Source organism: Chiloscyllium plagiosum, chromosome 1 (assembly GCF_004010195.1).
Source record: "Chiloscyllium plagiosum isolate BGI_BamShark_2017 chromosome 1, ASM401019v2, whole genome shotgun sequence".
NCBI classification, from domain to species: domain Eukaryota; kingdom Metazoa; phylum Chordata; class Chondrichthyes; order Orectolobiformes; family Hemiscylliidae; genus Chiloscyllium; species Chiloscyllium plagiosum.
Genome location: NC_057710.1, coordinates 58,549,730 through 58,577,616, shown reverse-complemented (window position 1 = coordinate 58,577,616; position 27,887 = coordinate 58,549,730). Strand labels below are relative to the sequence as shown.

Sequence of the window (27,887 nt, the reverse complement as noted above, 5' to 3'; positions counted from 1 at the left end):
CGACTCCCCTCCCCCAAGTCCCTCCTCCCTACCTTTTATCTTAGCCTGCTGGACAAACTTTCCTCATTCCTGAAGAAGGGCTTATGCCCGAAACGTCGATTCTCCTGTTCCCTGGATGCTGCCTGACCTGCTGCGCTTTTCCAGCAACACATTTTCAGCTCTAATAGTGAAAGTAGAAGGCCAACATGTGCTTGTACAGTTGAAGAGTGAGACTAACACATTAAGAGAACTCAAAATGTCAAGGAATGTACAGGATTGGATAAGAAAAAAAAAGAGCAATAGAAAGGTAGATGCCAAGGGCTTAAAACAGCAGAAAATGCAGTTAGAGTCATAGTGATGTACAGAATGAAAATGGACCCATTCAGTCCAAATCGACCATGCCGACCAGATATCATAAATTAATCTAGTCCCATTTGCCAGCATTTGGCCCATATCCCTCTAAACCCTTCCTGCACATATACCCATCCAGATGCCTTTTAAATGTTGTAATTGTACCAGCCTCCACCATTTCCTCTGGCAGCTCATTCCAGACATGTACCAACCTTTGCGTGAAAATATTGCCTCTTAGGTCCCTTTTAAGTCGTTTCCCTCTCACCCTAAACCTATGCCCTCTAGTTCTGGACTCCCCACCCCAGAGAAAAGACCTTGTCCACTTACCCTATCAATGCCCATCATGATTTTATAAACCTCTATAAGATCACCCCTCAGATCTTGATGCTCCAGGGAAAACAGCCCCAGTCTATTCAGCCTCTCCCTATAGCTCAGACCCTCCAACCTAGGCAACATCCTTGTAAATCTTTTCTGAACCCTTTCAAGTTTCACTACATCCTTCCTTTAGGAGGGAGACCAGAATTGTATGCAATATTCCAAAAATGGTCAAAGTAATGTCTTGTACGGCCACAAAATGACCTCTCAACTCCTAAACTTGATGCTCTGACCAATAAAGGAAAGCATACCAAACACCTTCTTCACTATCCTATCTACTTGAGACTCCACTTTCAAGAAACTCCATTAGTGTGAGAGAATGGGGTTGAATGGATGAGAGTGTGTCAGCCAAGCTGGCTATATACCACAGCAGCTCTGTGCTATGACATTACTGGTAAGGGGCGACACCAGACTGCCAATGTTTGTCCGGGTGCTCAGCAACCTTTTAAAGATGATGATACTGGTCTTTTGGCAAGTTTTGGTAAGATGGAGTAAAGTAGATATGAAGAATGCCATAGGAGTAGGGTAGGTACTTAATGAGACAAGTTGGAAAGATACGTGAGAGAACACGCCAAGCTTCATTGCAAAAATCCTTCCAAAAGAAGCTCAACAAACTAACACTTACTCAAAAATACTAAGATCCAGCTCATTTTATAAGAGCTTTTCATTTTGCCATCATAAGGACCATTACAAGAACATCAGATTAAGCTGAAAACCAACATTTATGCAATATGAGAGGAATGCAACATGAAAAACTTTGACAATTCTTTTCAGCAATATAGCACTCCCAAATGACTTTTTCAAATTTTAAGACTTTTGCTCTACCAACCAAACTGAAAGCAACATCAACTAAACATTAATTAGCAGGCTAATAATATTTTAAGCTAAACAAAAGATAACCCTTAATAATGTCTAAACACCATTGATAACCACAATACGCCATTTATATGCTTTATAGCATGCTCTCTGCAGAATTACAAATGTTACAATGATCAAGTAACTGTGCCATCTTCATCAACAGAATCGAAAATTAGTAGAGCAATGGTGGCATTGCTTGGAGCTGTCACTGTTTCCCTCAACGTCAACAGTAGGTCCTTTCAGGCAGAAACAGGAAACATAACACACATTTCCCAGTTCACCAGCCAATCCTACATCAGGGAGTTGACAGAGATCCTCTACCTGAGGAGAGAGGGTCTCTTCCCAGAGGAGCCAAGACCATTGGCACATTTGAGAAAAGCTTTCTCTTGCCTGTTGTACCATTTCGTGGCCCTCTCCTCGCAGCCACTTACACTACATGCAGTCAGTGGTATCTTCTGTGTAATTAGTACAATTCTCCTTAAAGAGGGGCAGGGCCAGCTGAAACACATGTTGGGCACATGTGCCTGATAGAATGTTCAGCCTGCCAGGATCGTAGGTTACATTCAATTAATTCTGCAATCATTGAAATAATCAGGTAGCATGTAGTTTACATACAGCCTGCCTCAACAATATCTGGGTGCAGGCTGGTCATAAATGCAACTGGAACAATCCAATTTTTAGCCTTTAATGATTTTTTTTTGCAACCTTACTTGTACTTATAAGCTTTATAATGCAGGTAGGAGCTCAGAAATTATGTTTCCACCAATTGCATAATTTCTTCTTCCTGTTCCAACTGTAGGAAGGACAGGGTTAGTATAAGGCATGGGTTATCCTGTCATTCCAGTGCTGACCATTGCAGATTGACTTAATTGTGATCCAATATATAATGAGATTTGAAACATGATAATATTGCCTGATGTTTATTTTTTTCTGCAGCTGTGGACAGATTATCAAGGCTCACCTCATCATCTTCCACAGATTTGAATTTGGTAGAACCTGATACTGTAGAACTTGATCAAAATTTGGTTGCCAACAAAAACAGTGCACAAATGATGGAGGACTTCCTGCAGAACAGAACAACAAACTTGAAAGTGCAGCCTCTGGAAAAACATACTGTGGACAATGTAGTGGAGAACAAAGTAGATTCACAGGATTGCAATACCTTGCTACACGGTAACAAACCTGACATCCCAGTTACAGATATTGATGATGTTATAAATCAGCTAGATTTTGCTGAGGGTGACATCCCAAATAGTTTGTCTTTGAATTCGGAAAGGAGCCAAGTTGATGTTGCTGCTCATACAGTAAAAGCTACCAACAACACAAATTGTATCAGTAATAAAGGTGATTCTTTAATAGATATCAAACAGGAAGTTCTTGACTACTCTGTTCTGAATTCAGTCAACACAGGAAAAGTATTTTCAGTAAACAAAACATGTCTGACTAACTATTCCAGAAACTTAAGAACTGAGAAGAAGGACAAACCATTGGGTTTAACAGCCAACAAGGAAAATAGGAAACAACAATCTATGTATGCTGCTGCAGTAGACTCTGATTCAGAGACTGAATCTTTGGATAGCCCTCACTCATCCTGTACTAAAGTGGGTTTACCTGGAGATGTTGGTTTCACTCAATGTGAAAGCCTCAGTATTGCAGATTCAGATACGGAAGAGGTTGAAATCTGCTTCCAGCCTAGTGATCAAGCTCAAATATCACAGCAATGTGTGCAACCTCCAACAAATCTGAACCAAGAGGTTGTGCACGAGAGTGATTTGCCAATGACTAGGCTTGCTCCAGAAACAAGTAAGGAGACAATTTCGGCAGATAAAAAGACAAATTCAAATCTGCCTTCCTCATCCTATGAAAATGAGCATAGTTTAAGCTATTCCTCACCACCTTCCAATTTTGATATGACGGGGATAGAGATTGCCAAACAGAGTCCAATGCTAAACTCTGTGAATCATAGACTTGCTGAACCAATCAAATCTGAAAGCACAAGTATCCTTACAGCTTCTTTTTTAAATGATTCACAAAATAAACAAGTGGGATTTGATCCTTCTTCCAAGCAGGATCTACCAATAAATTCTTTGGAAGACACAGATATGACCTTACATAATCAAAATGATTCAGACAAAGGCCAATGTATCAAAGAAGTCACTAGAGAATTTGATGAAAAATTGGAACATCACAGTGATTCTGCCTTTTCTGTATCAAGACTTCAGTCAGAATCATGTTTGGAATTGAATAGGACAGACCATGATTTTTCTTCATCGCTAGATTCCTTGGAGCATTCTGAAAAAGCAGAAATTACAAAAGCAAATCATGATTCCTTGTATCCAGTGCCCAAGCCCAGGTTATCCGCTACAAGTAAGCCAAATCTGGGTACTCAGGATGTTGCGTTATCCATGATTCAGGTCAGAAAAGAAAGACTGACTTTGTCAGGTAGTGGCAAAGATTCTAGTCCCCCGCCACAAAGACAAAATCAGTTCAAACAATCCTTTGGCGCACAAATTGTGAAATCGTCCATGCCACCTAGAGGACAAAATGAAAGTGGTACAGCATCTCAAATGTGTACTAGATCGAAGTTTCAGGACAAAGCCCAGAAGTTTTATTCAGCACCAAAATTAAAGGGGCTCAGCATTAAAAGTAAAAACAAACCACCATCTGAAACCAATGAGAAGAATGCAACAAAATCTGAAGGATTCAAAAAATCAGAAACATTGCAGAAATGTTCAGAAAAGTTACCAGTTTGTGATCATCAATTATCAAAACTCTTCACTAAAAGAGCATCCTTAATATGCAATATAAAAGCAAATAAACATCCTGAGAAAAATAAATCTGAAACAAAGAATGAGAAAGAAGTCTGTAATGTTCCTGTACATTCTTTGGGAGAACAGCTTTCAGTGCATTTACCAGTAGATACTGGACTCCAAACAGGAGAGAAAAATAAGGGTGAGACAAAGACCTCCAATATCACAGGTAAAGTGGATTTGTGCAATGAACAGCAAAGACAAGCTTTGAAAGAAGATCCTAAAAACCAAAAAGAGACAGGTCAACAATTAATACTGGATCATAAATTAAAAGAGAAAGAACCCAAAGAAACTGTATGGATTAAAGATCCTCATAAACCATCTGGAGAATCAGAAAAATATAGAAGTGAAGAAAGCATTTCCCAAGTATCCAGTGAAACATCGGCTAAACTACATATAAGATCTCCAGTAGAATTATGTGAGAATGTTAACATGACCAACAAAAATCGGGATAAATTGGCTCATGAAGCACAGAGAGTAGAGCAGAAACCTTTACAAAAAGAACAGGTGGAGGAACGTTTACCACCTTCAGGATATAAATCATTGGAAGACTCTACTGTTCTCTCTTCAACTTCATTGCATGAGGATGATCGTGAATGCATAGCAACCCGACGGAGCTTTATTGAATTAAAACTAACATCACCTCCATTGGAAAGAAAAGAAATTAATAACATGGCTACCCCTACAGAGCTTTTAGAGCACAAGTCAAAGAAATCGTCTATAGTTGAGGATAATGCCCAGAAACCAAAAATAGCTCCAAAACCTCCTGTGGGCTTTGAACAGAATCCAGATCAATTAAGTAGTGATGACACACAATTTGATAAGAATCCATCTGAATCCTATCCCATTAAAACTTCTCAAAGACAGAAACTGTTACCGGAGAGAAAGGTAATATCATTTGACACATCACAATTGCACACCACTGTTAAAAGTATAGATAATGTTCAACCAAATGTTGAGGCAACAGGAACCTTAAAGAAATCTTTGAGTGAAGAAAAGCACTCCAGCACTGATTTTATCTTCTATCAAAGAGACAAGGACAAATCAAATATTGGAAGTTTAACAAATGAGCTGAATTGTCCACCAGAAGGAGGCTCTTTTTCTGTCAGACAGAGAATTAAGTCTTTTGAGAGCCTAGCGAGCTTTGACAAACCAGTAATCAGGAAAATAGACACACATTTTCTAGACTCATCCTTTGTTATTTGCAATACCAACTCCTCTACCAAGCCAGCAATAGGAAGGCGAATATCAGGAAGTGCAATACCTCTAACAACATCAAACATTTCATCTATTCGAAACCTTGATGCATCACGTGCATTGAGACGTAGTTTGAGCTCCTACACTGAAGGAAGGTCTGAGGTTGCCTTTCCATCATCACAAATAGAAAAGTCTCCATCTGGTGTGGCTTTTCTCAACTTTGAACCAAATTATTCGAAGAACCATACTGAGGAAGTTAAAAAGGAATGTGAGTCCAGTAGCGAAAGGTCTCAGGAGCAAGGCTTAAATTCATGCAAAGTTAACAACAGTAAAAGTAGATCGTCAGTCAACCATCGACCAAATGCTTTGTCTAGGTCCAAACTGCGGGAACTGAGAGCATTAAGCATGCCAGATCTTGACAAATTGTGCAGTGATTATTCTAGTGATCCAATGACCCAGAGTTTTAAAACTGAACTGGAAGTCAAGCCAAGAACATCTATTGGTCTTGCTGCTGAAAGCCTTACAAATGTGTCTTCTGGAACTGCTTCTGCTACCAGTGGTTCAGGTTTAGTGAAAATCTATAGATCTGGAATTCCTAATTTCAGATCAAAGAATTCCTGGAAAAGCAGCAATGGAACACTAGATTCGTGGTCTGATGATGAGCTGGCAAATAATAAGAATTTGTCAGAGAGCAAAGGCAGAAGTTGGTCAGTCAGGTTAGTGAGAATAATGCCTGAAGCTGCATATTGGATTATATTGGTTTAAAGTAGAGAATACAGGTCGTTCTGGTATAATGTGTATTTTGTCAACACAAATTGGCTGTAATACAATTGACGAATTGTGGACATTGTTTGGATAACACAAGCTTTCTACTGAACGGGTATTGCGATTTTCTGCAGCGATTTTCTGTAGCGGCTTTCCATCGCATGATTTTCTATTGCATGAGACTGCAAAGGATCGCAACCATCGTGTTATACCAGAACACCCTGTAATTCATTGATGTTCCGTAAATGTCAAGAGCAGACACATGTGTAAAAGAACAATACGCTCAAATTATTTAAGGAATCCTTTCTGACTCTCAAAAGGACATCTTATTGCAGATAATTGAAATGACTTCCCCGAGATGGTTAGTCTTGGACGAACCTGAGCCAAACTTCTCAAAGCTCGAGGGAAGACCAGGTCTTCCAAACCTTTGATAATATTTTCCACTGTTGACTATCTTTAGTACAAAATACAGCTAATTATAAATCAATTTTATATTACTTAATCAACAATCATAAATAATTGTTATTTGCACCCAACTTAAAAGAAGACTTTTAAATCTTTTCCTTCACTCTCCTGAGAGGTCTGGATCACATTTGCACAAAATGAGTGCTTTCCCTGTGCTCATCCTTCATCCATTTGGACATGCAACATTCTCTAAGTAGCGAGCAGACACAGAAACTAAATTAATCTTTCTCCTCACTAACACAAACTTAGCTCTATTGTAATGCATCTTGAAGTATAGACAAAAGATTGAGTAACTTAAACCACAAATTGAACCTGCTTCTTGACCTATAGTTAAAAATTGATGGGCGAAATTGAGGACAGCAGATGCTGGAGATCAGAGTCGAGAGTGTGGTGCTGGAAAAACACAGCAGGTCAGGCAGCATCTAAGGACCAGGAGAATCGACGTTTCAGGCATAAGCCCTTCATCAGGAAATCTCTGATGAAGGGCTTATGCCTGAAAGGTCAATTCTCCTGCTCCTCGGATGCTGCCTGACCAGCTGTGTTTTTCCAGCACCACACTCTCAATTTAGAAATTGATGCCCTTCCTCACGTGGCATCAATTGGTGGCAGGGGACATCAGCTGGAAACCTGAAAAACAAAGGTGATCAGAATTTCTTGCAGGGTCCCAGGGTTGGGCAGGGAGGAATTCCCTGTTCAAAGGCACTCACTGCTTGATCAAGGGACCCAGCTTTGAGAACCACCTTCTTGCCCAACTCATTTCATTACTGAAACTTAGGAGTCAAGGTTGATATTCTATGTGCCCGTATGACACATTGTTCAATACCTGGACAAATAATCTCTTTTGATGTAATTGCAATCTTGCCCATATGTTGTAGTGATCCATTGTTGCTAGACAATCAACTCTAAGTAGAAGTTAAAACATAATAACACTTTTGGGCAGATATAATTCAGTCAGTTTAGTCTGCCTGTCTACAGTATTGCCTTGTATTATTTCTATTAGCCCTCAATCACATTTAGAGACAGAGCAAAAGAGTTAAATTCTTGGTTTTCCATTCTTTTGATCCTTCACAATTAGTGAATATTATATTTAGAATAATTAGTTAATCTTCTGAAGTCTTCATGTTGCTGTTTCTCATCTCTTCCTGTCATAGAGTCATAGAGATGTACAGCACGGAAACAGACCCATCGGTACAACTCGCCCATGCCGACCAGTTATTCTAGATAAATCTATTCCCATTTGCCAACACTTAGTCCATATCCATCTAAACCCTTCCTATTCATATATCTGTCCAGATGCCTTTCAAATGTTGTAATTGTACCAGCCTCCAACAGTTCTTCTAGCAGTTCATTCCATACATACAGCGCCCTCTGCGTGAAAATGTTGCCCCTTAGGTCCCTTTTAAATTTTTCCCATCTCACCCTAAACCTATGCCCTCTAGTTTGGACTCCCCACCCCAGGGAAAAGACCTTGTTTGTTTATCCTATCCATGCCCCTCATGATTTTATAAGCCTCTATAACATCACCCCTCAGCCTCTGATGCTCCAGGGAAAATAACCCCAGCCTATTCAGCCTCTCCCTATAGTGCAAATACTCCAACCCTGGCAACACCTTTGTAAATCTTTTCTGAACCCTTTCAAGTTTCACAACATCCCTCTGATAGGAAGGAGACCAGAATTGCACACAATATTCCAGAAGTGGCCTGCTAATCTATCCTTTCTGCTTTCTTCACTTTGCCTTTTTCTTCTTTCTCTGCTGGGGAAGTAATTGGGATGGCCTGGTGCAGCTGAAGTAAAAGTCACCAAAGATAGAAGCCTGTTTGTTGTATTACACTCATGTTAGGGTGCAGGCTTCAGTGTCTCTCCCTCAACTCCAATCTTGTGATCTGTCTTCTTTCTTTTTCACCTTTTTTACTCTTCATTCTCCTTCCCATTTTCCATTCACTCTCATTGCCCTGTTTTGGTTCTTTCCTTGAAATAATTTTAAGGAAAGCTACTGAACAGAAAGTACTTTAACGGGAGAAACACTGTCCAACCTACAAAGAATTATTTGCATTTCAGGAGGCTATTCAGCCATGATCATACCGTTCAGCAAAGAGTTATCCGACCTTATTCCATCTTCAGTTTTTGGTATGTAGCCCTGTAGATCACAGCACTTTGAGTGCATGTCCAAATGTTTTTAAATGCCATGAAGGTTTTGCCTCAATCATCCTTTCAGGACTGAGTTCCAGAGCCCCACCATCCTCTGGGTGAAAATGTTACTCGACTCCCCTCTAACCCTTTTACCATTCACTTCATATCTACATCTCCAATTACTGTAGCGTGATTCTTATGGAGTGCAACTTTGCCCACACTCCGGCTAAAAAGTCAGAAGGAGTCGGTGCATGATCCTGACAGCTGCCACCCAGTAATTTATCACTGGGAGCAATATTAATTACTTTAAAGTGGAAGTCCCAACCTTTCTTGGGACGACATTACATGGGATTGTTCTGTAGTCCCACCAGTGCCAGCAGGAATGGTGAAACTTGCTGGGACTACAGACCCATTTTCCCAAGGAGCTCAGGTAACTCTGGGTCTGGGTTTCTTGGTGAGCAGGAGTGGGATTTGCAAATGGGACTTCAGCTGGTGGGGGTGGTAAGAAGAACTAGGTGCAAGCGGTCTGAGAGGTTAGTTATAAGGATTGAGGGACTTGGGACGGGTGCCTCTGATGGGCCATAAGTGACCAATAATTGTCCACTAAGGGCCTCAATATGTCCAAAGGTGAGTGGGCCACCTGAAACCTCCTTCACATGCCATAATATTTCAGACAAGTTGGGGAGGGCATGTAATTGGTGGGAGGACCATCTAATGGAATTTTGTGTTTTCCCCCACCCCTTCCATCCCATAAATATATACCCTGAATTTGCTACTGGGGAGTGAAATCTATATCCACTCTGTCTAGGCCTCTTATAAATTTAATTCAGGTTTGAATATACTTAAGAACCTAGATTGCAGTAAAGAATCCCACAGATTTGCTACCCTTGCCATCTCTGGCTTAAATGTTCATTCCGTTATTCTGAGATAATGCCCTCTGGTCCAAGTACTCTTATTAAATATGTTAATGACAATATGAGGAAATGTACTATAGCCAGATCTACCCTGTTGAGTCCCTTAAGAATGTTGCCTCTCATTCTTCGAAATTTCAATCCTTACCAGGTACAGGTTTTATATGAGTACAACCTACTCAATTTGTCTTACTAAGACAGTCCCTCCATATCAGGAATCAGCTGAGTGAACCTTCTTTGGACTGCTTCCAATATCAGTATGTCTTTCCTTAGATAAGGAGCCCAAGCGTGGTTAGAGCATTCCAGCTGTAATCTGATTAGTGCCTTGTATAGTTTTAACAAAACCTTACAATTCCATTGAAATAGAGGTGAACATTCCCTTTGACTTCCCTATGACTCACTGAACTTGGAGGCTAGTTGTTTTTGTCATCTGAGGGTGAGGACTCCCAAATTCCTCTGTTCTGTAACTATCTGCAGTTTTTCTTCATTTAAATTATAATAAGTTCCTCTATCCTTTCTGTCAAAGTGCATAACCTCACATTTCCCCACCTTATATTCCATCTGTCAACGTTTTGCCCACTCACTTAACCTGTCTGTATTCCTCTGCAGACTCTTTGTGTCATTCTCATCAATTGCCTTCCCACCTATTGTTGTGTCATCTCTAAACCTGGTTATAATACATTTCATTGTATAGTTATTAACACATGTTGTAAATAATAAGTTTCAACAACAGAGAACAACCCTTCCAGTGAACTGAAAGGTTTGTACAATCACAGATGGTATCCAATCACTAATAAACAATAACTGTTGCTGGTAATATCTTTGACATTCCATAAAAAACTATCAGAGTGCCAGATGTTACAGTAACTTAGAATGAGTACCCTGTATTTATTAAACTTCTGTTTTAAATTTAATGTATAACGGATAGAGGTATAATAATGGAAATGTGCTACAGAAACTGTGTGTCTCTTAAAGTAGGAATATGCTTTTTGCAAGTTGATTGTTTGCTTACTCAGGCTTATAAGGCAGGATTTCACAGAGGAGACTGCTTTAAAAGCATATTCCTAGTGGCAAGGTTGTCAGAGTCAGAAATTATTCCACACAAAACCATGTTTTTTGTATTAATTGCTGATTATCACTTCTTTGTGGGTAGCAGAAACATAAGGGACTGTCAGAGAATACCGGAGGATATAGATAGACTGGAGAGTTGGGCGGAAAAGTGGCAGATGGCTTTCAATCCAGACAAATGTGAGGTGATACATTTAAGCAAGTCTAATTCTAGAGCGAATTATACAATGAATGGAAGAGCCTTGGGAAATGTTGATGGGCAGTTATACAATGAATGGAAGAGCCTTGGGAAATGTTGATGGGCAGAGAGCTCCTTGGATGCTGCCTGAACTGCTGTGCTCGTCCAGCACCACTAATCCAGAATCTGGCTTCAGCATCTGCAGTCATTGTTTTTACCTGAGAGATCTGGGAGTGCAGGTCCATTGTACCCTGAGGGTTGCTACACAGGTGGATAGAGTGGTCAAGAAGGCATTTGGTATGCTTGCCTTCATTGGACGGGGTATTGAGTATAAGAGCTGGCAAGTCATGTTAACATTGTACAAGACATTGGTTTGGCTGCATTTAGAATACTGTGTACAGTTCTAGTTGCTACATTACCAAACAGATGTGGACGCTTTGGAGAGGGTGCAGAGAAGGTTTATGAGGATGTTGCCTGGTATGGAAGGTGCTAGCTATGAAGAGAGGTTGAGTAGGTTAGATTTATTTTCATGAGAAAAAAGTAGATTGAGGGGGGACCTGATTGAGGTTTACAAAATCATGAAGGGTATGGACAGGGTGGAAAGAGACCAGCTTTTTCCCAGGGTGAAGGATTCAATAACGAGAGGTCACGCTTTCAAAGTGAGAGGTGAAAAGTTTAAGGGGGATACACGCAGCAAGTACTTTACACAGAGGGTGGTGGGCGTCTGGAACGCGTTGCCAGCAGAGGTGGTAGAGGCAGGCACAGTAGATTCATTTAAGATGGGTCTGGACAGATGCGTGAGTAGGTGGGGAGCAGAGGGATATAAATGCTTAGGAATTGACCAACGGGTTTAGTTAGCACATTTGGATCGGCTCATGCTTGAAGGGCCGAAGGGCCTGTTCCTGGGCTGTAAATTTTCTTTGTTCTATCAGGTACCGAGAGATCCAGGGCTAATTTTCAGCCCCTTGCTGGGACAGGGAGATATATTTACTATTGTTTTGAAGCATTTCAGTTCTGAGTTTCCACACTCTATGTGAAAGCTTTAAATAAAATTAAATTTATGTACAAAATGGGAAGTCAGAGTTTTATTTTTGTTTTGAGGTAATTTCTTCTGCTTGTCTATTCTCTACAGGCCACTCATACTTTGCCTGTGGAGCAGAATTCTGGATTCTGCTTTGAAACTCCACACAAAAATATGATTTCTAAACCAGATGATCCATGAGGAGAGAACATGCAACCAATCAATCTGGGCTGTCATGTTTCAGCTGAAATACACTATTGTTGCTGTTTTGATTATGAAGTACTTCTGTTAAACTGCGTTGTCTATTTGATAAGTTTCGTAATGTCTTTTCACCTACAGCATTCTTAAGCCTTTAAAATCTGTTTTTCAGTCTTGAAGATTTATCCCATTCCACCCAGGAGAAACAGAAATTACAGGCTGTTTTGTCCTCAATAATGGCTAAAGCAGATATCGAAAAAGTAATACAGGAAGCTGAAACAGTAGCTGAGGTGAGATGTTCCAACATTCTGAATCCCCAGATGTCAGAGCTGGAGCCTAACATTGCAGATTTTTGTTAGTTCCCATTGCTTGTGAGCAGGTATGCTGTTTGTGCTTGTAACCATGGAAGTGAGCACTGCAAGACAAAAACTGTTGAAAAAAAGTGCTAATAGCATTATTGCCTGTTTTAGCATTATTCAAGTTTTTCAGTTCTTTTGGGGTAAACTAATTATTAGCAACAATGTATATCAGTTGTTTACATAAAGTTCACAGCAGGGAAATAGATGCTTGTGTCTCAATTTGTATGCCTGTAACTCAGAAATGGCAATTTGTGTTTATAGTAGCATTATTCCAGCAGTTGTCTTTTATCACCTACAAAGATCTTGTGGACAGTACAACCTGGATGATTCTGAATTGATGGTCTTTAAACTCTGTCTGATTTTCTTCCTCCATTGCCCTAAATGCCAAACAACACCCATTAGATTATAAATAGACTTGTTGCCACCAGTGGCCAATTTCAGCACCTTTGTGTCCTATTGCGAGATCTGTGGGCATGCAATAATATTTTCCATGGCAAGTTCAGTTCTCAAAACAATCCATTATCAGGAAGTAATAGTCAATTCTGTATTTATGATCCCGTTCATACTTTTAGTTGAAAGTTTTTTTCATATTTGACTGCAATAAATGGTCCTGTGGGCAATTTGTGTTGGTCATTCCAGTCATGCTGAATGTAAAGGTAATATCTAATTTTTGTTACAGACCCACTGCTTACTGGCAGATCATCTATGTTTATTCTAGCTATGGGCAGGTTGTAATCACGGCCTACCTGTAGAGGTGTGTTCTGAAAATTACCAGGATATACAGGCTGTCATTGTAGAAGGTCTACCTTAGAATATTGAAGTTATGAATATGAACTGTCAACTAGGATTCTGTTGTATAAAATTTAGAGTGCAACAAAAAGAACCAGGTTACTTATCCAAAGAATTTCAGTAAAATAAATGGGATATAAATGACTCCCAGTTATTTCTGGATCAGTGTAGTAAAATTACTGAACATGGGGGACATGAGAAGTCATTGGCAGATAGGATCGAGGAAAACCTTAAAGCTTTCTATAGGTATATCATGAATAAAACAGTGACTAGAAAAAGGTTAGGGCCAATCAAGGGTAGTGGTGGGAAGTTGTGCGTGGAGTCCGAGGAGACAGGGAAAGTGCTAAATGATATAGTTAGTCAGTATTCACACTAGGAAAAGAAAATGTGGTCGAGAAGAATACGGAGATACAGACTACTAGACTAGACAGGATTGAGGTTCACAAGGAGGAGGTGTCAGCAATTCTAGAAAGTGTGAGAATAGATAGGTCCCCTGGGCAGGATGGGATTTATCCTAGGATTCTCTGGGAAGCCAGGGAGGAGATTGCAGAGCCTTTGGCTTTGATATTATGTCATCATTGACTACAGGAATAGTGCCAGAAGACTAGAGGATAGCAAATGTTGTCCCCTTATTCAAGAAGGGGAGTAGGGACAACCCTGGTAATTAAAGACCAGTGAGCCTTCCTTCAGTTGTGGGTAAAGTATTGGAAAGGTTATATGAGATGGGATTTATATTTATTTAGAGATGAATAAGTTGATTGTGGATAGTCAACATGGTTTTGTGAAGGGTAGGTCGTGCCTCACAAACCTCATTGAGTTCTTTGAGATGGTGACTAAACAGGTAGATAAGGGTAAAGTGGTTGATGTGGTATATATGGATGTCAGTAAGACATTTGATAAGGTTCCCCATGATAGGCTATTGCACAAAATATAGAGGCATAGGATAGATGGTGATTTAGTGGTTTTGATTAGAAATTGGCGAGCTGAAAAAAGACAGAGGCTGATGGTTGATGGGAAATATTCATCCTGGAGTTCAGTTAATAGTGGTATACGGTAAGGATCTGTTTTGGGGCCACTGCTGTTTGTCATTTTTATAAATGACCTAGATGAGGGCGTAGAAGGATGGGTTAGTAAATTTGTGGATGACACTAAGGTCGGTGGAGTTGTGGATAGTGCTGAAGGATATTGCAGGTTACAGAGGTACTTGGATATGCTGCAGAGCTGGGCTGAGAGGTGGCAAATGGAGTTTAACGCAGAAAAGTGTGAGGTGATTCACTTTTGAAGGAGCAACAGGAATGCAGAGTACTGAGCTAATGGTAAGATTCTTGGTAGCGTAGATGAGCAGAGAGATCTCTGTGTCCATGTACATAGATCCCTCAAAGTTGCCACCCAGGTTGACAGGGTTGTTAAGAAGGCATACGGTGTGTTAGCTTTTATTGGTAGAGGGATTGATTCTCGGAACCATGACATCATGTTGCAGCTGTACAACACATTGGGAGTACTGCATACAGTTCTGGTTACTGCATTATAGAAAGGATGTGGAAGCTTTGGAAAGGGTGTAGAGGAGACTTACTAGGATGTTGCCTGGTATGGAGGGAAGGTCTTAGAAGGAAAGGCTGAGGGACTTGAGGCTGTTTTTGTTAGAGAAAAGAAGATTGAGAGGTGACTTAATTGAAACCTTTAAGATAATCAGAGGGTTAGATAGGGTGGACAGTGAGAGCCTTTTCCTCGAGTGGTGATGGTTAGCACGAGGGGACATAGTTTAAATTGAGGGGTGATAGATATAGCACAGACTTCAGAGGTAGTTTCTTTACTCAGAGTAGTAAGGGCATTGAACGCCCTGCCTGCAACAGTTGTAGACTTGCCAATTTTAAGGGGCATTTAAATGGTCACTGGATAAACATATGGGTGAAAATAGAATAGTGTAGGATAGGATAGGTAGGTTTCAGATTGGTTCCACAGGTCAGTGCAACATCAAGGGCTGAAGGGCCTGTTACTGCGCTGTAACGCTGTATGTTCTATGGCAAATGTATTTTCGCTAGATTTGAAACAGTTTTTGCTATCCTGTCCCTGCTTATTGCAGCAGTTTTTGCTGCAATTTTTAAAAACATATTTTGTTATTCCTTTTCATTTTATTTCTTTTGTTATACGGAAAACTAATGGGTAATATTTCAGCCTTACTCAATCTCAGATGATAGAACATTTTCCTCTTATCCAACAAATTTGCTCTGTGGCCTTTCTGAGTTACAATATTATATTTAGGATGTGGAGGAGCCAGGTTGGGCTAGAGTGGATAAAGTTAAAAATCACACAACACCAGGTTATTGTCCAACAGCTTTATTTGGAAGTACTAGGTTTCGGAGCACTGCTCCTTCATCAGGAACCTTCACCCGATGAAAGAGCAGCACTCCGAAAGCTAGTACTTCCAAATAAACCTGTTGGACTATAGCCTGGTGTTGTGTGATTTTTAATATCATATTTATGTAGCAATAAGTCAGAAGATGGTTTGATCTTCATGATTTAGTCTGTTGCATGAGGATTTTTAGCCTTAATTCAACACAGAGGACAGGGAATGGAATTTTACTTCCTGTTTGTTCTTTACTGTGCTGCTGGTGCTCCCAACAAAAGCAACACAGCAGTAACGTGGCTAAAGCAATGCAATTCTTTGCTCTGGATCCCTGTACACTGTGACATAATGGAATATTCCTAGTGAATTTCACATAAATATTAAATGAAGTTTTCATCACATCATTTTAACTAGATCAAGTCCAAGTCACAGTGGTTGAAGTCCCATAACTATTTCACTTTTTTCCTGGTGTTCTAAATCTCTCATTTCCCTATCTTAAACTTAGTGCAACCAAATGCAATTGCAAATCCAAACCCAGGCTTCCTATGAATAATGCCTGATTAACATGAAGACTTGGAAACTTAAACTGAGATTTTCCAATGGGTATCTGAAAGGGCAGGTATATTTATAATAGATGCTAATGGCATGGTGATACCATAAATGCATTTTCTGTCAAGGTGACAGAATAGATAGCACTGACACAATGAGACTAAATCATTTCTCCTGCAAGCACCTTAGAAGGGAATTGCCTGCTAATTTTAGCAGCAGTACCATTTCAGGAATGGCTTTGATTTTTTTTCTTTATTCTTTTATGGGGTTTGTCTGCTGTTTTATGTCTACTTTGCCCTTAAGATATCTCATCTTTTAAGAGTTCCACGTGCTGTGGGTATGTCATGTTGTAACATTTCCTAGTAGTTAGCATGCTCTGCTATGTGTCTGCAAACTGCATACACTACTGAATTGGTTTGCTATAATGTCTGCTTCATGACTTGCAATAAATTTTATTTCTCGATTTAAATAAACAAACCAACGGAATTAACCATTTAATATCAGACCATTATCATGACAGGTGTCACTAGTAAAGCCAGCATTTGTTGACCATTCCTAACTGCCCTTGAACTGATAGACTTGCTTGGTCATTTCTGAGGGCAGTTAAATATCAACCACATTTCTATGGAGTCTGGCGTAAATTAGACCAGGCAAGGCTGACCGATTCCCTTCTGTAAAGGGAATAAGTGGACCAGACAATAGCGAATCAGAGTTTGGCTTTTACAACATTCACTGAGAATACTGAATGGAATCCTAGAATCCCTACAGTGTAGGAGCAGGCTATTTGGCCCATCAAGTCCACACTAACCTTTTGAAGAGCATCCCACACATACCCAAAGCCTCTACCTTGTCCCTGTAAACCTGCATTTCCTATGGCCAATCCACCTAGCCTACACATTCTTGGACACTACCGATCAACCCACCTAATTTGCACATCTTTGGACTGTGGAAGGAAACTGAAGCACGTAGAGGAAATCCATGCAGACACTGGGAGAATGTGCAAACTCCACACAATCATCCAAGGGTGGAATCGAACCCAGGTCCCTGGCACTGTGAGGCAGCAATGCTAACCACTGAGCCACCATGCTTTTACAAGATTGGCTTTCAATTCCTGAATTATTAATTGAATTTAAATTTCAGCAGTTGCTGTATTGGGATTTGAGTCAGCATGACCTCTGAGCCACTGGATTACCTGGTCAGCAGCATTACCATTACCTCACCAAATTTGCTATTTGTATTCCACTGCTACCAGTTTGCCACACAAGTGATCTGTGCAATAAAAGAATATTGAGAAACATGTTTTTCGTACTATGCATGTTTTTCGTACTATGTTGCTGGGGATTCAGCATGTCACTTGTTGCATTTCAGCCATATCTCTTTTGTCAAATAATAAAAATTCTGTCTCTTGTCACTGGATATAGTACTTTGAAATACTGGAGATAACAGATCAGTTTCTAATGATTTGTATGTCATTTTCACAGAAAATCATAATACATTTTGAGGTTGCACTAACAGAATTAATATTAATAATTGGAAAATTGGGTGGTCGTCAAGCAAGCTCCGTGCCAGGAAATTTCCATGGAATTGTTTACTTTTCTTGTCAGACCTCTTTGTTTATGTAATTCTGTCTCTGCTCTTGAAATGAATTATACCAAGTACACATTTATAGAGGGAGCAACTCAGCAGAGGGTTTAGACGTCTAATTATTAAACATTAGCTTGATATGATGAGCAATTGACTCCTCTACTGGAAGAAACTATGTGGGACCCCAGATGTCAGTACAAGGATCATTGCTTTTTTTGATGATATTAACAACCTAGATGGGGACATGCATGACATAATTTAAAGTGAGCATATAATACAAAATGTGAAAGTATTGTTAATAGTGAAGAGAATAATGGTTATAGACAGGCTGGTAGAATGGGTGGGCACATGACAATGACATTTAATACAGTGAAGTGTCCAGTGATATATTTTAATCAGGAAGGCTGAGATGAGTCAGTGTAAGGAGTACAAATGGGTGCAAGGATATAGAGGTCTGATGTAAATCCACAGAAATCATTGAATGTAGCAGGGCAGGTTGTAAAAGTGGTTAAAAATCCACAAATGATCCTGGACTTTATAAATAAAAACATAGAATTCTAAAGCAAGTAGTTATGATGAATCTTTATGAAACTCCATATCAGCTATCCCGGAATATTGTGTCCAGCTGTTCGCATCACACTTGAGGAAGAATGTAATGCCATTAGAGAGAGTGCAGAAAAGATTTATATGAATGCTTCAAGGAATTAGATACTTCAGCCATAGTGATACAACATAGAAACAAACCCTTCCGTCCACCACGTCTACACTGATCAACAACGCCAATTACATTAATCCCGTTTACCTGCACTTGATCCATAGCCTACTATACCCTGGCATTTTAAGTGCTCATCCAGATGCTTCTGAAATATTGCAAGAGTAATACAACCCTCTCAGGTGGCACAGTGGCTCAGTTGATAGCACTGCTGCTTCACAGCACCAGGGTCCCAGGTTCGATTCTCAGGCTTGGGCGACTGTCCGTGTGGAGTTTGCACATTCTCCCTGTGTCCATGTGGGTTTCCTCCAGGTGCTTCAGTTTTCTCCCACAGTCCAAAGATGTGCAGGTCAGGTGAATTGGCCATGCTAAATTGCCCATAGTGCTGGGTGCATTAGTCAGAGGGAAATGGGTCTGGGTGGGTTACTCTTCAAAGGGTCGGTGTGGACTGGTTGGGCCGAAAGGCCTGTTTCCGCACTGTAGGGAATCTAATCTGAAAATCACATTCCATATTCTAACCAACCTCTGGGTGAGAAAAGTTTTTCCTCCGATATCCTTTAAACCACTTACTCTTTACCTTAAACTTATTTCCTCTGGTCTTAGACGCACTACTATAGATAAAAGATTCTTACAATCTACCTTCTCTATGCCTCTCATAATTCTGTATACCCTCAGCCTCCTCTGCCCCAAGGAAACCAAACCCAGCCTATCCATTCTCTCCACATAACTGAGACTTATCACCCCAGGCAACATCCTGGTGAAAACTGATCACTAGAGTAAAGATCAGGAATTTAAAGACATAGGTTTAAGATGAAAAGCAGAAGATACAATAATGACATAAGGAAATTCCTCATGAATTAGTAAGTGGTTAGGATCTGGAAGGCATTGCCTGAGTGTGGTGGAGACGTTCACTTTGAGATTTGCAAAAAAGGATTGGATGAGCACCTAGAGAGAGAAGGGTTCGCAGTGAGGGTTAGAACTATTTCTTATGAGAATTAATGAGCTGTGCAATGCTTACTCTTTCTGATGTATAGATAGATGCATCTGCTAGAGGTTGGTTGTTGGGAATAAGGCCAAAGTACATTATCCTTTTGGTAATTCTCTTTTGCCACTTGCCACGGGTCCCTTGAACATTTAGGACTGAGTGGTGCTGTCAACCCACTCTTGGTAGTCTGGAGTGGGGCTCTGACAAAGCCCTCCCAGGCATGTCAATAATTCAACCATGGGGACTTAGTTGGTAATTAACTTACATGTCAATTTTCATTTTCTTCTGCTTTAGTTATGTCCAAATTTTCCCTCCAGATATTAGATTTTCATCTAACACCATTCTTCCCATTTGCAGGTTTTCTTCAGTTCATTTTGTAGCCCTGAGCTAACATTTTAGACTTCAGAACTCCTTCACCAAACTTTTAAACAAATAAAATTGGGGAAAATGTGGGGTTTGGTCACACGGCTCTAAATTGAATTGGATATGTGACACTCTGAGTAGGACTTGCTGATAATAAGAGAAAATACTCATTGTTTGTAATGCAGAAATAAGTGAGCACTATTTTTCTTTTAACTCATGAGAACAGAATAAGGAAGACATTAATATCGTTGTGTTGACCAAAGATGAAGGTGCTGGACTGGGTTTTAGTGTCGCAGGAGGGGTGGACCAGGAACATAAATCTGTAACTGTAAGTATCATGAAAACCCATTTACATTTAATACAACCTGTTGACACTCACCTGGTTCGTCTCATTTGATCTTTCGTTCTTCTCTGACAAAGCAGCTATTGTGTAAGGTTCTGGTCAACATTATCTATTGCAATGGAAATGCTAGCTGGCGCCACCTGCAGGATTACAGATATATTGCTGTGAACGTAACATATAGGATGAAATCTAGAGATGCTCCCAGGAGCAGAGAATGAAGCTGTCAGTGGCATTTAGTTGTGCAGGAGGAAAAACACCAGCTTCCCAAGGGCAGGATGAGAGTTGGGAATTCATTTGGTGGTGGATTAAAGGTAGATTGTGGTTCCATAACAAATGGCAAAACTCATTTTTCATGTATCAGCATATTGTGTATGCCAGTTAAAACAAAATTTCACCAGATTAAATTGTATTTTGCCACTAAATTAGCAGCAAACAAGAAATACAAGTCCTTGGATTCACAACTGGTTTAAGGTAGTAGGCCCGGTGATTTGGATCTGCTTGGATGGCAAGCTTGGACAGACCAAGGGAAAGGAGGCCGAGTTGGTGCATTGAGCTCAGATGGTGGCTGCCTAGTGAGGGCAGTACAATGGAAGGACACTAGTGCTGGCCCAAATAAAAGGCATAGACAACAGAGGGAGGGAACTGGATTAACCAATGGAAAGTTAGCTTCTACTGAAGGCATAATAGAAGAGAGATCAAGAGCTATAGGGAGCAACACAATGTCAAGCTTGGGAGAGTTTAGAATGGTGGATGGATGGGACATGATGCTGGGTAGGGTATCGCAATAAATGGAGCAGCTCTAGCATGATCAGGGAATGACTGAAGGATCCCAGAAGGCAGGGTTAGGGAGATGAAGGGAAGGTTAGGGGTGATAGAGGGAAGAACAGCAGTGACTGAGAGAAGGTGCAAGGAAATAGCTTGCAGCCCTGGCCTTACAAGGGAGTTGTCCAGGGACATAGCAGCGACAGCTGGAAGATCTGACCATGGTGACGCAAGGATACACCACAGTGGATGTAGTTGATGTGCATCAAAGGGCTCCCATTTGGGCCACGGTCATTGTCAGAAAGCAGAGCTAAATCGACTGTGCTGACCAGATCTTTGCCAGCTTTCTGTCTGTAGTTCAATTCAGGTTTTTCATACTCTCACTGCTTTTTGCTGCTGTGATGAAAGAGAAGAATTAGAATAGTCTGGCTCAGGGTTAGACACAATAACCCCTAAAAGGACAACAGAGGGTTAGGCAGCTCCTGAAGCTGTCAATCAGTGATGAGTAAAAGGTCAAATCACCAGAATCCTATTAGATCATAAAACCACTCTCTCATTAGAGAGGGACGACTGGTGGTGGTTTAACTGAGGGTCACCATGCCTCAGGTGAGAAGAGAGGGTGAGAGGTTGTGTTCTTCATTATAACCTCAGTCCAACATGCAATTGGTATCATTCTGCATCACAAACCAGCCATCCACCCAGCTGAGCTATCTGTTATGTCAAAGGTGGAGATTTATGAAGTTGCCAAAAATGTCGTGAGCCTAAGGATTGAAAGCCTTTTAGAATTAGTAAAAGTGAATGAAGATGTGGTTAAAGAAAGAGGAACTAGCAAGAATAAACAAAACAGGTTAAAAGTTTCAATAGATATGTAAAACATTCAGAAAAGATAAATATGAGGCCACTAGACACAGACAAAAGAGAGTTAGATAATAGAGAGTAAGGAAACAGGGGAGTCAAGAATTAGAGGGCATGGGTTTAGAGTGAGAGGGGAAAGATATAAAAGAGACCTAAGGGACAATGTTTTCACACAGAGGGTGGTATGGGTGTGGAATGAGCTGCCAGAGGAAGTGGTGGAGACTGTACAATTGCAACATTTAAGAGGCATTTGGATGGGAATATGAATAGGAAGGGTTTGGAGGGATATGGGCCGGGTGCTGGTAGGTGGGACTAGATTGGGTTGGGATATCTGGTCGGCATGGACGGGTTGGACCATGCTGTACATCTCTAAGACTCTAAATACTGTCTTCAAGGAGGAAAATAAAAAAATTCTCAGGAATATTAGAGTTCCAAGGAACTGGCTCGAAAGAGGAGCTGAAGGAAATTAACATTAGTAGAAAAGTAGTATTGGAGAAATTAATAAATTCACCTGGATCTTATGATTTCCATCCCAGAATGGTCATTTTCCAAAATGGGAATGTGATGGTGAATCACTGAACTAGAAACATTAAATTGGTTTTCTCCCTATAGATGTTGCCAAGCCTGCTGAGTTTCTCCAGCAATCTGCATTTCTTTGTTTTATTTCACCAAATTGGTCCTTGGGATGGCAGGATTGTCCTATGAGATAGGTTCTCGAGCATCAAGAGGATCAAGGGTTACAGGGAGAAAGCAGGAAAATGTGGTTGAGAAACTTATCAGCCATGATTGAATGGCAGAGCAGACCCGATGGGCTGAATGGCCTAATTTCTGCTCCCAGGTCTTATGGTTTTAATGAGAGGTTGGGTTGATAGGACTATATTCTGTTTAGAAGAATGAAAGGTAATCTACTTGGAATCAACAAATATTGAGCCGTCCCACGGCAAGATATGACTATAGAGCAGGCTTGTTCTAAATATGTCAGCTCACTGCCAAGCCTTTCTTCAGAGTAGTGGTGAGCATACTGTTCATCCCTCATCAACTTCAGCTCAGACAAGAGAGAGAGAGAGACTTCAGGCTGATATTTGGACAGCTACAGCCTGTAACAGAGGAACATATAGCCAATAAGATGTAAATAGTATGAAAATAGGTTTCCCCATCAGAAACAGCTGCAGAGTTGTATTCTATTGATTAACATATCCAAGGATTGGCAGGGAGTAAAAGAATCGTGCTGTGAAGATAATTTATTCATTTATTTCTTGATAAATAAAACATGGAACATTGTAGGGGAACAGTGTTGAGCGAGTGGGCACAGAACAGAATGGCAATTAAAGAGGGGGAAGAAACAAGGAAAAGGAAATCAGGCTGACATGAACTGATAGAAATAGGACAGAAGCTATGCTGAGATCAGTGCAGGGCCTCAGGGATATTTTACAGGAACAAAGAAAGACAGACTCCTGAAGTGATAAGCAAAGCCAAGTGGCAGTATTTTAAAATGAAAATATTCAGTTTAATTTCCTATACACTGAAATTGTTTAGGCTGTTTTCACTTGGCATGCGAGTTAATTTGGGTTAAGATTCAGGTAGATGACACTACCTGAAGGAAGTCTAGAAAAGAAATGTTACAGATTGAGGAAAACGGTGAAGAATAAAGACATTGTGTGGAAACCATGGAATTTTTCAGATGGGAGAAAAGGTTATAGCCTCATGAGAGAGTGGGAATAGGGAGGGAGATACTCCGCTATAGCAGTGTGAACTACCAATCTTTGACCCTCCCCCTCTGTCCTCCTTCCCCTCTGCACTCTCCCTTCTCCTCTGTCCACCCTTTCCTCACTGTCCTTCCTCCTGAATTGAAGCTCAAAATGAGACCCAGGAAACCCACAGAAGACTAATCCCATTGGCAGCGTGAAGGCTTCATTTCGGGTAAGAGAGGGTGGGTCATAAGAGTGCAAAAAACAGGTGCAGGAGCCGATGGGAAGATGCTGGGCAAGTCTTTCAGGAGAATTTTTGGGGCCCCTGCTACAAATTTACTGACAGCAGAATGTAAAGAAAAAATAACAAGACAGAGAAACAAAGAAAAGCTAAAGGTCATATGCAAATTAATGTAGAGAACAAGGATGTTTAATATGTATATGATGAGAGATAGAAATAGATAGATGGGAAGATAGAAGGAGCAGGTAAAAAAGTTATTCTTTGTGGTGATTGACAGGTTTGATATTATGTCAACCATTAATATTAGTGGTATATGACTTTGCCCAAAACTGATATTAATATTAAATGTCTGATCTACTTCTCCACCTAGTATTTTTCCATTAATGACTTTACAATTCAAGGGTCCAAATACTAAAAACAGAGAAATCTAACATCTGATGGAAATGTTAATAGTAAATTATTACTATTGAAAGTATAATTTAAATATGCTGCAAATAATCAGTATGGTACATTTTTGTTAAATATGTTGCAAAAGAAAGTTGTTCCTTTCAACAGTTCTTTTCCTTGCAGATTCACAGAGTATTTTCAAGAGGGGTGGCAGCTCAAGAAGGCACCATTCAGCGGGGAGACTACATTCTATCTATCAACGGAATGTCTGTAATAGGCACTACACATGTAGATGTGCTGAATGCACTTCACCGGGCCCGCTTACATAAACAGGCCATCATTGTCATTAAAAAAGGAAAGGAACAGGAAGAAATTTCTTCCAAGCCAGATTTACCAATTCCTAAAGGAAACCATCTCACAGATGGAAGAGATGCGACTACAGAAATAATAGGAACAGGTAGGAGTCCATCAGTTCTTAGTATAAACTCCGTTCTGAAGGTTGTCCATTCTGTTAATGCTTTGCATTAGTCACTCGTAACTAAACAGTTAATCGGAGGGTCAGTTAGCACAATGGGCTGAGCTGGTTTGCAAAGCAGAGAGACATCAGGGAGAATCAGGATGCAGGGAGACTATAGCACAAGTTCAATTCCTGGACCACTAGAGTTATCACAATGGTCCCTCCTCAACTTCTCCCTTCGCCTGAGGTGATCCTCAGGTTAAACCACCACCAATTGTCTCTCTCTAATGAGAGAGCAGCCCTATTTCCTCTGGGACTATGGTGACTTTACCTTTACTTTGGTGAACATGCTTCAGAAGGGACACCCCATTCATTCTATATAAAGGGACATGCATGCGACTTCCAGGTGAGATCATAGAGTCATACACCATAGAAACAGGTCCTTTGGCCCATCGTGTCTGTGCTGCCCAACAAACACCAAACTACAGTAATCCTATTTACCTGCAATTGGTCCATAGCCAAATATGCCCTGCCATTTTAAGTGCTCTTCCAGTTGCTAACCAAAGTTAAATTAGGTTTGTTTGAAATTCCCAGTTGTGTGTGATTGGAACAGTTTGGAAACATTTCTTAGATTCATAGGGAAGTGGTGCTATTTGACAAAGCCTGCTTTCAGTAAGAGCAGGTAGTTATAGTTCATTTTGGGCTGAATTATAGCTTGGAAATGGATTAGTCAACAGAAATGGAGGAGGTTGTGTATAGAGGGAAAAAGAGGAGAGTTCCTAATAGAAGGTGTACACACAAAGTGTTTTCAGACAGCACTTCTCCACTTCCCAGTCAACACAAGGCAAGTATGCCTCACCAAGGAGGTAGGCTCTGAGCTGCTTCACTTTCTACAATTGGATCTGCGTGCTCACAACAGGACAGTGGCTGTGGAGATTAATGTGGCCTCAATTTCTATATCAGCAGCTTCTTTCAGGCAGGATCAGGTGGCACTGCCAGTATTTCACAGTTCACAGTGCTCCTCTGAATCAGGAGGTGCCAGAGGACCTATAGGCCAGGAAAGTAAAATTTATCATCTTTCCTCCTACGGGAGAGAAATACAAGAAATGAGCATATGGCTTTGCCCAGGTTAATACAGGTTCCAATTGTACAGAATGGTGTAGGAACCATCGACTGCTCACGGACCCCAAATATACTGGGGGAGATCTATCACAACTACAAGGCATCCCTCGCCATGAAAATGCAGACCCAGCTAGACATTATGGTATCCTGGCAGCAAGCATGATACATGAAATCTGGGTCAGTCAGCTGTGACCATTATCTTTGTGATATCCCAAAGGCTGATTCTGAGGTGGCAAACCCTGCCCCTGCATTAGATCTGGCTCAAGAATTCCTTCCACCACTGATATGGACAATGTGGTTAAACTGAAAACCATGTATCTATTAGGAATGCAATGAAGATTTATCATATCTCATTGCACAATTTGAAGATGAGCAAGGAATTCTCTTTATGTCATAGTCAACATGCATCCTTCAACCAACATTACAAGAAACAGATTATCTTGTTATTCATTCTCTGCTTATGAGACCTTGCTGACATGCATATCCATTTAAAAATTAAGCTTCAAAAGGTAAAACATTTTGGATAAGTTGAGGACGTAAAATTATCTATGCAAATGCAAGTTCTTTGATCTTCAACAGCACATTTCTTCGGTGATTTTGATTTCAACCAATATTCCCGTCACTTGTAACAGAACAATAGAGTGTACCCAGTTTATGTTGTGCATCCACCCATCTCTGAAAGAAGTTCTTCCAATTAAGTACAATGCTTTCTGTTCTATTCTTGACTCCCTCCTATTTCCCATCTACAGTACATGCTTCCCCTTGGTGACATCATCCAAAACCATAGTGTGAGTTCTCATGAGAAAGCAAACAACACCCAGCACTATCTCACTGTCACCTCTAATCCTTCCTGAACTCTTGCTAAATTACCAGACTATTTGTCCAATTTCAAGTGCTGAATGAGCACAAATGTCCTCCAGCTAAACATTGGAAAGACTGAAGACTAAACATTGGAACCGACTGATCCCCCATGGACTCCAGATCACCTTCCGACCAACACAATTTGGACCCAACCAGGACTACCAGTACCTGCAACAAATCCGCAGCCTCCAGCAACGGACCTCCCTCCGGATCCTCCACTCCACGCTTGCAGCCATGCGCCGGTACCTACACTCCCTGCAGCTCGACCTACCCCAGCTCAGGACAACTCTCTCACAGACCTGTAAAGGACCTCGACTGTTCTTCATTTACAGAAGAATCCATAGACTGAACAAACAGTTCTTTCTAGCCATATCGGAAATTAAAGGCAGTAAATACCAAAAACTTTCATGCACTTACCACCAAACTCCGGATTCCTCAACCGTTCCAGAAACTTCCATCGGCCTCCGAAACCAGTCCGGCGCCATTACACACGCGGCCGCTACAGCGCCCGCGGCAATAGCCGCAGACGCCGCCGACGATGACGTCACTTCCGCCCCCACCGACATCGCAACCTTCATGATCGCGGCCCAAACAACCGCCTCCGGAATCGCCGCACAGACAACCTGCCCTGCGATCGTCATGAAGACAATCGCCAACAGATTGGCGACCTCCGCGGCTATGGGGAAGAACTCTGTCTCCGTGGTCGCCGCAGCTACTTCCGCCCCCAGTGACGTCAGCAACCTACATTTGGACCACATCGCCGCATGTGTCTCCGCCCCCCCGCCGCGTTCCGTCACCACGCCTAACCCCGCCCCCCCGCCGCGTTCCGTCACCACGCCTAACCCCGCCCCCCCGCCGCGTTCCGTCACCACGCCTAACCCCGCCCCCCCGCCGCGTTCCGTCACCACGCCTAACCCCGCCCCCCCGCCGCGTTCCGTCACCACGCCTAACCCCGCCCCCCCGCCGCGTTCCGTCACCACGCCTAACCCCGCCCCCCCGCCGCGTTCCGTCACCACGCCTAACCCCGCCCCCCCGCCGCGTTCCGTCACCACGCCTAACCCCGCCCCCCCGCCGCGTTCCGTCACCACGCCTAACCCCGCCCCCCCGCCGCGTTCCGTCACCACGCCTAACCCCGCCCCCCCGCCGCGTTCCGTCACCACGCCTAACCCCGCCCCCC

General features: G+C 41.4%; 1 protein-coding gene across 2 annotated transcripts in view; it reads left to right on the top strand.

The window, feature by feature from the left end:
- pdzd2 (PDZ domain containing 2) overlaps positions 1-27,887 on the top strand; it is a 420,957-nt gene that overhangs the window by 382,049 nt on the left and 11,021 nt on the right. For both annotated transcript variants that reach the window (XM_043687429.1, XM_043687436.1), the window contains 4 exons: positions 2,500-6,286; positions 12,479-12,596; positions 20,221-20,322; positions 24,454-24,727. In XM_043687429.1, coding sequence (XP_043543364.1) covers positions 2,500-6,286; positions 12,479-12,596; positions 20,221-20,322; positions 24,454-24,727 — 4,281 coding nt within the window. The remainder of the gene's footprint in view (positions 1-2,499; positions 6,287-12,478; positions 12,597-20,220; positions 20,323-24,453; positions 24,728-27,887) is intronic.